We start from the raw sequence: 12620 nt of genomic DNA, 5'->3' as shown, positions 1-12620 counted from the left end.
AACATATTTATGAGCATGTCATCTCGACACTTTAAGAGTCACCGATTCAAACAAATTCCAAATTCTTTAAAGACAATAATGTGAATATTTATAATTCTATTGTATAAAAATACAAAATGTTCTACAGAGATGGACAATTCTTTCCACGGACACGTTTGTCCGTGTATGGACATGTTGATGACCCCTGCCACGTATTCATTGCATCTTATGAGCAGTGAGGTTCATTTGGTGACCTGCATGTGCATACATGGTTCTTATCAGTGTGAGGTTGTCTGATAAGGGGGATACAGTATATAATCCAACTTTTCCACAACCACTTAAGAGAGAGGATTATATTGTAATAGTATATTTGAGTTAATTTAATGTTCACATCCCAGAATTCTTCAACAACTTTGTTTTAGTGTTATTCCCATCATGTTTGATGATTTTGCTTATATTGAAAGGGCATGACTACATTTTATGCTTTTGCTATAGTTGCTTTAATGCAAGCTATACAGAAAATTACCACATAACCCATGTAAATGTATGTGTGTGTGTGTGTGTGTATATATATAAATATAATTATATATATATATATATATATATATATATATATATATATATATATATATATATATATATGTTTTAATAAAGCAAAAACAACAGCAGCAGCAGCAGCAACAACAATAACAACACAAAATGGAAGAAATAATTTATATTTTTGACACATACTTGTAAAACATCAATATATTAAAATGAATTCTCTCTTCACAGGCCAACAACTATATGTGATGTACCTACATGTTTGCTAAATAACTTAAAAAGAGAATTACAGCTATAATCAAGTGTTCAACAACTTATTGTGCTTTTATGGTATTACAGTATAAGGGCAGAAAAAAGATTAATATCCTATTGAGTACACTTCTGCACCCCTCTTTCTTCTCCTCCGGTCAGTGCTATTGGCTGCCTTGCTGCGTCATGTGACTTGTCAGGAACTACTGGCACTACTTTTAATGATAAACAAAACAATGCTCTTCTGCGACATAAATATATTTACACCTCTTCATAATAATGTTGACATTCGGTCATTTCGGATCTCGGCTCAGGTTCCGACAGCTCTGCCCGGGTATCGGATCTCATTTTTCTAATAATGGCCGGTTCCGTTCGGATCGGCTCTAACATGTCTCGGTGCCGCTCAGGTATCGGTTCCCATATTTCTAATAACAGGTGGGTCCATTTGGGTCGGGCTCCATTTTCCCCGGGTCCATTTGGGTTTGGGTAGGTAAAGTTGGATCCGTGAAGACTTCTACTTGAGATAGGCCTATGGTTGCTGCTTTACTTACAGAGGGCCCATCTTCACTGAAAGCATTTTGAATTTTGGAAACGAAAGAGTTCAGCAATTTCTGCTTCATGTCTTTGCCCATGAATGCATAGAGAAACGGGTTCATGCAACTGTTTGCACTTAAGAGAGTCACTGATATATTTAGTCCAGTTTTAATTATGTTGTTAATGTGTTTAATTTGTAGTAAAATGAAGATGTGGTAGGGAAGCCAACAGATGACAAATGTGACTATCAGGGCAGTCATGACTTTCAAGGGCTTTGTGGACTTGACTATCTTGTTGTTCTGTAGCCTCACAATGATAATAGTATAACACACAGTTATGATTACAAGTGGCAGGACAAAGCCTAGAACAAAGCGGAAGAGAGGAATAGTTGTTTCACTGTTGGGTAGAATTTCAATGTTGTTGAAGCATTGAATAACCTCATCATTATCAGATGTAACATCACGAATCACTAAGGAGGGAATGCTCAGCACCATGGAAAAGACCCAGGCAACAAGAACTGCAACTGCTGCCTTCGTCATCGTACGATTGTTTTGGGCCCAAACTGCATACACAACAGCCACACAACGGTCAACACTGATAAGTACCATTAGGGAAATGCTGCTGAACATGTTGAGGAACAAAACAAAGGAGGTGAACTTGCACATGAAAAGCCCAAAAATCCAAGATCCTGTTGCCATCAGGGTGATGTTGAAAGGGAGAGTTGCACAGAAGATGAAGTCGGAGATGGCCAGGCTGAGGTACCATGTTGTGTTGACTGTCTTCTTTTTCATCTTGAAGCCAATAACCCACATGACCAGGCCATTCCCCAAAACCCCTAGCAGGAAGATGATCACATTGATCACGACCAGGATGACACACAATGCATTGCATGAAGGCTTACGGGTGAATGGATCTGGACCATCAGTGCCGTAGTCATAGTCAGTTGTGAAATTGCCATAATCATCTCCACTGGTGGTAGGTAACAGTGATGGCACAGATGTCATGTTAGGCAATGGTGAAGATACAGTTGTCATGTTGCACTCCTATGGAAAAGGAAATACATTGATGTGTTCAAGTTAAGTAACATTTTGTCATACCACAAGAGTGCATCACATGTATCAGTTGCACATTTTGGGCTTCAGAAAAAAAAGTCTCTTTACGCTATAGTTTCCCTCATTGTATTTACTAATATATAAACACTACAGACCATTGATTAGACACTATATAAACAAAGCAAAGATACAGAAAATGTTGAATATTGTATAGGAAGTACTGCAATACAGTGATTGTTTTCACTTTCATACAAGTAAAGAAGAAAGAATACTATGTAAATGAAAAGCACATTATGAGTACACTGACATATATTGTGCAATTTCTTTGTGAAAATGTATAATTTAGCAATGTGGAAAAGTGCTAAGACTGAAAACTGTATTTTTTTACATGGTGAAGGTGAACTGATTACAGTATCAGTTTCTATCTATTTTACAAAAAAAGAAAATAATAATAATGAGGCTTAATGAGATCAAATCAAATGGATTTTCGTCAAGCGTGGACAGGTGCATATATAGGTAAAGACCTGAAACTGTACAAAACAAGCTGAGAGATTCCTGCACACTGTTAATTCACTAGCAATTTAAACATTTATTGATCAAATAATGTGCAATAATTTGACTCACCTCACACAAGACTGCCTGTTGAGAACAGATCTGGGTATTCTGCAGCAGTAAAGAAGAAGTCTCTTACCTTTTCTACTTCTCAAATTCAGTCAACAACAGGGGTGGAAGTGGGGGTGGGGGTGATAAAAGGGGGGCCTCAAGGGAAGGCATTTAGGACATTTCAACAACAGGTACATTAACACAGCCGACGTTGCAACATTGACCACTGTGTTCCACAATTTCCACTCACATTCTCTCTCCACACTCCTGACGGTGGGGGAGGGGGGACCCCCTCCCATTACATATTGTTGCGACCGTTAGGTCGCAAGTTACTATGCAAAGCTCCACAGGCTGTCCCTCCGTCAGTCAGTCTGTCTGTCCGTCACGTCACTTTTGCCCTACTCTTATCTCCGGAACCGTTTACCCTATCCATGCCAAACCTTGCACACACAATCCTTGGATGGCAACTCACAACCTCCAGCCCTGATTTCTCACATGGCCGTCTTTTAGCGCCACCATGAGTCAGATTATTGCAAAACACATTTTTGGACACTGCTCCTACAGATTTTGACCTAAAATCACACGAAGCGGTGCACACTACACAGTATCTCTAAAGTCATGTCATCAACAAGGATCTGCTCCATTTCCCATATTCCCTCCTGATTGGCTACGATTGCCTTCTAAAGTTTGTGTATGCGACCTGACGGTCGCTTACAAGCTCTACAAGCTCTCTTTTTTGAGAGCTTGTAGATCGGCTATTTTTGGCTAAAGTGCTCCTCAGAATATGGATGTGAGGGTTCAAGTTGTCAATAATGCCCTTGTCATTATCCACATTGAAAACTTTGACGGCACTGGCTCTCTTTCCCCTGTAGAAGGCTGTGATGTTGGCCAAGAGCAAACACAGGTTGAGGCAAGTAGTCGTCTCTGGTTGACCTTGTCACATTTCCTGGGGCAATTTGCCCAGATCAGGCATGTCAGGGATGTCATGCATGTCATGTGATTTTCAACTGTCCGCCACTAAGGGGCAGTGGTGATCTGCTGCCTTGTTACTGTTTGTATTTCAAATGGTCAGTGGTAAGTACTAGACTACATACTTTCTGTTAATGTTTATGGGGCGGCATAGCTCAGGGGAAGAGAAACCGCTATTAGAGCACAAAGGGTTCCTGAAGGGTTCCCAGTTCGAATCCGGGCTCCCCATGAGTTAATGTCGAAGAGTCCTTGGGCAAGACTCTGAACCCCTAATTGCTCCCGGTGAGCAGGTTGGTGCCTTGCATGGTTTCCTCCCCCATGAATGTGTGCGTGAATGGGTGAATGTAATGCACAATCTCTGTAAAGCGCTTTGGATAAAAGCGATATATAAATGCACCATTTACCATTTATGCTAGGTGTATGCATGTTTTCTCAAGACAGCTCATTTGAATTGAGAAAAGGGAGAAAAAATAAAATAATAATAATGTGTTTGTTTCCTTAATATATATATATATATATATATAAAGAAATGGAAGGGAACAAAATGTTCCCTTAATTTATTTGAATTTATTTGAGTATAGTATACTGTAGTACTGCTCAAAGAATTAAAGGTGATACACCATGAAATTTCACTTTTCCTATTTTAAAACCTTTTTTTGGGGTCCCACTAGCACCTTCTATCCTCACAAAGTCCCATTTCTGACCGTTGTGTCTTTCTCTGGTTTTGAGAAGGCGAAGGTGAAGGTTAAAAGTATCCCACGGGTTCTCAAAACAGGCTGTCCAGATATAATATTATAAATAATAATCAAAAAAAATATTTTTTTCAAAAAACGTTTTTCTTTCAATTTTTGAGGGGGGGGTGGCGCAGTTCAGGCCAAAGGCGGTACTGCAGCTGAAAATGCTCTGAGAGCCATTCAAAAATGAGAGGCTCTCTATTTAGGAGTGGTAATTTAGCCTCAAACCTTTTGAAAAACGTTTTTGGGACATAAACAATATGACATAACTACTTTTTAAATGAATGGTGTATCACCTTTAAGAGAATATTTTGTTCCCTTCATTTCTTTGAGCAGTATATATTATATAGGCCTACACCTATTTCATCAGGAAATTAAGTATTTTCCCAACCTAGCTGATTTGCTGCCCACAAGGAGCGTGTGAGAAATTAGGGGCTAAGAGTCTTGCTCACAGACACACATTGACATTGCTACCTTGGCCTGGAATTGAACCAGGGCCAACCAGAGGCCCTGGTTTCCCAGGCGGGCTCCCTAACCATTCAGCTATGCTACGTTATTTATTTCAGTTTAGTTTTTTATTTATTTAATAAATTAAATAGCAAAACTAACTAAAATGTTTATAGTGTTATATGGGTGGCTGACTACATTTTATTAAAAGGAGTTTTGATAAGACAGACTGATGCTCTGCAAATGTACTCAGAAGGATGTATGTGTGTGTTTTACGAAAGACCATAGAGTTACCATGGCTTGGTCGTAGAATCAATGTGTTGTAATGTCTTGATCCTTGGGTAAGGCAGTTTGAATCCGGGAAGAAGATCATCATGTAAATTAGTTTTTCAATTTGAGTTTTGCCTATTATGTGTTCGTGGCAAAGACAGCCATTAAGATTAAGAATCCTTGTGCAAGGCTCTGAAGTCTCAACTCCTAGTTGCTACCGGTGAGCAGGTTGGTGCCTTGCATGGTTTCCTGCCATCTGTGTGTGTGAATGCAATCTGGCAAGCCATCGTCAAGAAAAGGGACCGCCCACTCATCCCTTTCATAGCCATCATTGACTCTTGTCTCGCGAGATTGGTGTGAATGTAATGCACAATCTATGTAAAGCGTAGATCGTCCATTTTCAAAAAGCCAAGGTATAAAATAGGATTAAAGTGGTTAATGTTAGTTTTGTAATATTATAATTTACTTCTGCAAAGTCCAACATTATGAATTGCTCAGCGGCAGCTCCGACTGATGTGTGCAGCAATAACAGCCTACAATTAAAAGTCTTTAGCAACTCTATCATCAGAAGCTTAGAAAGGGGCAGCCATAGCTAAATGGTTAGGGAGCCCGCTTGGGGATCCAGAGCCCCTGGTTGTCCCTGGTTCAATTCCAAACCATGGTAGCAATGTTGATGTGTGTCCCTGAGCAAGACTCTTAACTCCTAATTGCTCACATGCTCCTTGTGGGCAGCAAATCGGTTGGGCTGAAAATACTGAATTTCCCTCGTGCAAGGAGTAGGTAACTATTATTATTCAAATGTAGTTGACATAGGTAAGAAACCAATTCTGATTGTGATTGAACATAACCAATTCTGATTGTGATTGAAAATAAGAATAAGAAAGATTTTTGACATTTTTAGACACAATATTTTCTTTAATCTTAATTAAAACATAATTTAGCTAAATTGCATGACTGTGGTGGGGAAAGAAGAAACCAATCTGTTTCTGATTAACATTTGTATTTACTTTCCATAACATGCCATGGATAAATACATTTCTTGTATGAGACATTATATATCCTGCTGATGTTTGCTGACTCCTAAGTGCCACCCCGTGGCTGTATTTGAAACTACATTGCAAGACATACTTGTGTGAAGGCAGTAGAACGTGTGAAGTAAGTGAGATGAAAAAACCTGAGTGAAATGTGACAAAGTCAACCAGAGACGACGGGTAGATGCCAACTCGTTCATTCTCTTGGCCCTGACCCTTATTGCATTGAGAACTCGTAGATCGGCTATTTTTGGCTATAGTGCTCCTCAGAATATGTGAGGGTTCAAGTTGTCAGTAATGCCCTTGTCATTATCCACAATGAAAACTTTGACAGCACTGGCTCTCTTTCCCCTGTAGAAGGCTGTGACGTTGGCCAAGATCAAACACAGGTTGAAGCAAGTAGATGCCAACTCGTTCATTCTCTTGGCCCTGACCCTTATTGATGGTAACAGAGAAAGCTAAGCGAATAGGGAATCGTCGTCTAATGAAGGTGAAGGGAAGCTCATCACCTCTGTCATAGTGAGGTATTCTTGGTTCACCCCTGTTTGTGACTACTGCAATTCCACACTCAATGACTTTTTCCATCATTAGTGTGGTTGCCAACAGGGCAACACACTATTGTATGCCCAACTTTATTATTCAAGAGTGACCAAAGGTTTGGCGCGATACTCCTCCCACAGTTTTTGTGTCACACTCATTATGCCTCACTCATTACCACCATTGTGGAGCCATTCTTGAGAGTGCAGTCAGGAAGGTAACACTTTCTATGAAGCCCACATTTATAATGCATTATGAGGACTCATGATACTTCATGGGCTATTATAACATACTATGAGTCGTTACTACAGTTGACTTGAGTTGTGTGTGTAGGTAATCATAATGTATTACAAGTCAGTCAAGAGTGCATTATAATGCACTATGAGTGTCCTCATAATGCATTATAGATGTGGTCTTCATAAGTATTCAAGAGCATCCATAGAACACTTGGACTTAAGTAATTATAAGTGTCATTATAATGTTGTATGACTGTTGATATAGTGCATCATAAAGCATTATGTGTGTTTATGAGTGTAGTTATGAAGCATTATGAATGCATTATAATGCATTATGAATGCCCTCATAATGCATTATAAATGTGGGCTTCATAGAAAGTGTTACCCAGATTTCTAAGCAGCATGACTGGTGCACCTACTTTCAACTTTAGATGATCAGGGATTCCAGAGGGTGTCAGTGATCCCTGATGGCATCAGCAAGTCTGTGAGTGTCAGTGTGACATAAATCGCAACCGAGATCTCTGTATCTGTCTCTCCCCAGGGAGTGTGCATGTACGGTTTTGCCAACGGTGCCGCCGGAGATTAGCTGTCCACAGACGGAAGGACGGACGGACACGCACGCGGACGGACGGACAGGGGCGAAATCATAGTCTCGGCCATGCCTTTCGGCCTGGTGGAGACAATAAGTCAATAGTTAAATGTATAAAAGTATTTTAAAAGGTGTACTGCACATCAAACAATAACTAGAAATACTGTTCCTACAAAACAGTGTGGGCTGGCATGGAACACCATGTATGGGCACAAAGATCTACCAACGGGCACTACAACATAATATGGGCATAAAGATCTGCCCAACGGGCACTCCAACATTACTTCTCCTGCATTCAATCCCATATATATCCCAACATACCGGTACTACCAAAGATTACATGTGGGTGTTGTTGTTATTTATATCAGGTTGCAGTTGTTGGTGGTGATGTCACCAAGAACGCTGCTCCCTTATTGGCTAAATTTCTGCTCCTCATTGGCTAAAGGCCCTGCCTTTGTACTGTCGGTAATTTATTTAGGAGAATAAACTTGGTCTATAAAGATTTGGGAGAACATGTAAGGATATGCCAGCTGTCTTGCATCCTCACCTGATGCAATATTGTACGCAATGTACGAATACCAATACGACACATTTACGGAAACATATGAATGAGCATGTCATCTCGACACTTTACAAGTCACTAAATCATTCAAACAAATTCCAAATTCTTTAAATAATGTGAATATTTATTTTTCTATTGTATAGAACTTCCAACGAAAAAGACTGCAAAAGGACTTATTTGGGATGTTCTTTTTAGGCAGGGTGTTTAACTGTACTTGTACTGTGCTACATTTCTATTGTATTGACTATACTTGTACTAGTCTCCATTTTTGTCTAATAAAATAATCAATCAACCAATATAAAAATACAAAATGTGTCACAGGGATGGACAAGTCTTTTCACGGACACATTTGTCCGTGTAAAGGCATGTTGCTGACCCCTGCCACTTATCCATTGCATCTTATGAGCGGTGAGGTTAATTTTTGTGCTGACCTGCATACTGTACATGGTTCTTATCAGTTTGACGTTGTCTGATAAGGGGGATGTAAAGTATATAATCCAACTTTTCCACAACCACTTAAGAGAGAGGATTATATAATATAATATTTTAGTTAATTTAATGTTCACATCTCAGAATTCTTCTCAGAATTCTTCAACAACTTCTTCTACCCATCATGTTTGATGACTTTGCTTATGATGAAAGAGCATGACTACATCTTATCTTTTGTTATACATGCTTTAATACAAGCTATACAGAAAATGACCATATACTATAACCCATGTAAATGTATTAGATATTTTTAATAATGTTTCATAAAGCAAAAACAGCAGCAACAACATTTTAAAATGAATTATCTCTTCACTGGCCAATACAGACAACTATATGTGTTGATGCATGCACCTCCATATTTGCTAAATAAGTTAAAAAGAAAGTTACAGCTAGTCAACAACTCATTATGGCTTTATGTTATGTACAGTATAAGGGCAGAGAAAAGATTAATATCCTATTGAGTTCAGTATACTTCCGTCTAAAGCTGAGACATAAGTAGTCTAAGTCAAGAGATGTGCCATTTTGTTTTTAGAGAGCATGAGATATAGATGTTCTTCTACTTACAGAGGGCCTATCTTCACTGAAAGCATTTTCAATTTTAGAAACGAAAGCATTCAGGAATTTCTGCTTAATGTCTTTGCCCATGAATGCATAGAGAAACGGGTTCATGCAACTGTTTGCACTTGCGATAGTCACTGATATCGTTAGTCCAGTTTCAATTATCTTGTTAATTTGTTTAATATGTAGTAAAATGAAGACGTGGTAGGGAAGCCAAGAGACGACAAATGTGACTACCAGGGCAGTCATGACTTTCAAGGGCTTTGTGGACTTGACCATCTTGTTGTTCTGTAGCCTCACAATGATAATAGTATAACACACAGTTATGATTACAAGTGGCAGTACAAAGCCTAGAACAAAGCGAAAGACAGGAATCATGATTTTGCCATTGGGTAGAATTGCAAAGTTGTTGAAGCATTGAACCTGTGTAACCTCAGAGCCAGATGTAACCTCACGAACCACTAAGGAGGGAATGCTCAGCACCATGGAAAAGACCCAGGCAACAACAACTGCAACTGCTGCCTTTTTCACCGTACGATTGTTTTGGGCCCAAACTGCATACACAACAGCCACACAACGGTCAACACTGATAAGTACCATTAGGAAAATGCTGCTGAACATGTTGAGGAACAAAACAAAGGATGTGAACTTGCACATGAAACGTCCAAAATTCCAAGAATCTGTTGCCGTCTGAGTGATGATGAAAGGGAGAGTTGAACAGAAGATGAAGTCGGAGATGGCCAGGCTGAGGTACCACATTGTGTTGACTGTCTTCTTTTTCATCTTGAAGCCAATAACCCACATGACCACGCCATTCCCCAGAATCCCTAGCAGGAAGATGATCACATTGATCACAACCAGGATGACACACAATGCTTCGCATGGTGAAGGCTTATTGAACATTTTGAATGGATCATCTGGACCGTTAGTGTAGTCATAGTCAATTGGATAGTCAGGGACATATTCATCTCCACTGGTAGGTAACAGTGATGGCACAGATGTCATGTTAGGCAATGGTGAAGACACAGTTGTCATGTTGCACTCCTGTGGAAAAGGAAATACATTGATGTGTTCAAGTTAAGTAACATACCAAAGAGCGCATCATGTGTATCAGTTGCACATTTTGGGCTGCAGAAAAAAAGAAACGTCTCTTTACGCTATAGTTTCCCTCATTGTATTTACAGTAATATATACACACTACAGACCTTTTTTTTAGACACTATATAAACACAGCATAGATACAGAAAAATGTGAATATTGTATAGGAAGTACTGCAATGATACAGTGATTGTATTCACTTTCATACAAGTAAAGAAGAAAGAATACTATGTAAATGAAAATTACATTATGAGTACACTGATATATATTGTGCAACTGCTAAATCAATTTTGTGCAAACACTAAAACAGGACAATGTGAAAATATTATATGTATAATTTAGCAATTGTGGAAAAGTGGTAACACTGTTGAGGAAAACCGTACTTTTTTCTTTACATGGTGAACTGATTATAGCATCAGTTTCTATCTACAGTATTTTACAAAAATGAGATCAAATCAAATGGAGTTTTTTCAAGCGTGGACAGGTGCATAGGTAAAGACCTGAACGTATACAAAATAAACCGAGAGAGATTCCTGCACAGTGTTAATACACTTTAAACACAACACAATTTAAACATTTATTGAACAAATAAAGTGCAAGTAAGTTGACTCACCTCACACAAGACAGATCAGGGTAATCTGCAGCAGTAAAGAAGAAGTCTCTTATCGTTCCTACTTCTCAAATTCAGTCAACAACAGGGGGTGGAAGTGGAGGTGGGGGTGATATAAAAGGGTGGGCCTTGCCCTCAAGGCAAGGCAAGTTTATTTGCATAGGAAATTTCAACAACAGGTACGACATTGCAACATTGACCACTGACCAAGTGTTTCACAATTTCCACTCACATTTTCTCTCCACTCTCCGGCGGTGGACTACAACATATTAATTGTGTTGCAGATTTTCATCAACTTGTTTGTCATCAGTATATGTTATTCATTTTAACGTGTGTTGTTTTTTTTTAGACATTTTACCACTTAAATCGTCATTGACGTTTCACTGTCAACGCCTCACAGCGTACTACGCGGTACGTTGTACTGCATAGTAGTTGTGTACATGTAGTAAGTAAGGAAGGTGTTAGTTTGAGCAATTGGGTATAAATGCATACAGTATTCAGTATGGGCATTTGTTGAAGGAAATGAGATAGCATTTGTTGTTAGATGTAATGTTGTAATAGGACAGTGTTTGTTGCAACATATATACAAATAAGAAAGGAAATATTACTAAAATGAAATTATATCCAGAATGACAGTATGTCAGTATAGTATGAACATTAACAGTGAAGCAGATGTGTATTGTTTCAGGGGGGGAAATGGCAAAGATCTGTTGAAGAATGAAGGTCATTTGTGAGTATAGATCCAGATAGGAGCAAATGCAAAGTGCTTGAGGTAGGCAAAATATTAGGCAACAGCAACATTAAGAATTAATTAAGAATTAAGAATGATAAGAATGAAATGAATGATAGTCTGCGAAGTGTCTCTATAGCAGTTGTAGTAACAGCAGTGTAAAAGAGTATTCATGTATGAATGACTTTGTCTTTGGATAATTAAAGGAGCTTGCTATAAACAATGTTGTCAGTAATGCCCTTGTCATTATCCACAATGAAAATGTAATTGTGGGCGCTGGCTCTCTTTCCCCTGTAGAAGGCTGTGACGTTGGCCAAGAGCAAACACAGGTTGAGGCAAGTAAATGCCAACTCGTTCATTCTCTTTGCCCTGACCCTTATTGATGGTAACAGAGAAAGCTAAGCAGATAGGGAACTGTCGTCTAATGAAGGTGAAGGGAAGCTCATCACCTCTGTCATAGTAAGGTATTCATGGGAGGAAGATTGTTTCACCCTTGTTTGTGACTACTGCAATCCCACACTCAATGACTTTTTCCATCATTAGTGTAGTTGCCCTAACGGGCCAACCACACTATAATACTTGCGCGGTACTCATCCCACTGTTTTTGCGCCACATCACCCTCGTTTGCATTACCACCATTCTGGAGCCATTCTTGAGAGTGCAGTCAGGACCTGCTTGCAGGTTTCTAAGCAGCATGAATGGTGTGCATACTTTCAACTTTAGATGATCAGGGATTCCAGAGGGTGTCAGTGATCCCTGATGGTATCAGCAAGTCTGTGAATGTCAGTGTGACATAAATC

At 39.2% G+C, this 12620-nt stretch overlaps 2 protein-coding genes across 2 annotated transcripts; both read right to left on the bottom strand.

Annotated features, from left to right (window-relative positions):
• Window positions 1-221: 221 nt before the first annotated feature.
• LOC308287069 (chemerin-like receptor 1) lies at window positions 222-2309 on the bottom strand (the record flags this gene model as incomplete). Its single annotated transcript, XM_080728190.1, has 2 exons — window positions 222-233; window positions 1455-2309. The coding sequence occupies 2 exons, from the start codon at window positions 2307-2309 to the stop codon at window positions 222-224; spliced, it is 867 nt and encodes a 288-aa protein (XP_080584316.1).
• Window positions 2310-5054: 2745 nt separating this feature from the next.
• On the bottom strand, window positions 5055-10387 carry LOC308287068 (chemerin-like receptor 1; the record flags this gene model as incomplete). The annotated part of the gene is made up of 2 exons (XM_080728189.1): window positions 5055-5066; window positions 9521-10387. 2 exons carry the CDS (start codon window positions 10385-10387, stop codon window positions 5055-5057), a joined length of 879 nt encoding a protein of 292 aa, XP_080584315.1.
• Window positions 10388-12620: the final 2233 nt, after the last annotated feature.

Source organism: Nannobrachium achirus (genome assembly GCF_963921795.1).
Source record: "Nannobrachium achirus genome assembly, chromosome: 6".
Lineage (NCBI taxonomy): Eukaryota > Metazoa > Chordata > Actinopteri > Myctophiformes > Myctophidae > Nannobrachium > Nannobrachium achirus.
The sequence above is the reverse complement of the archived record's forward strand: the minus strand, read 5'-3'. Positions and strand labels throughout refer to the sequence as shown.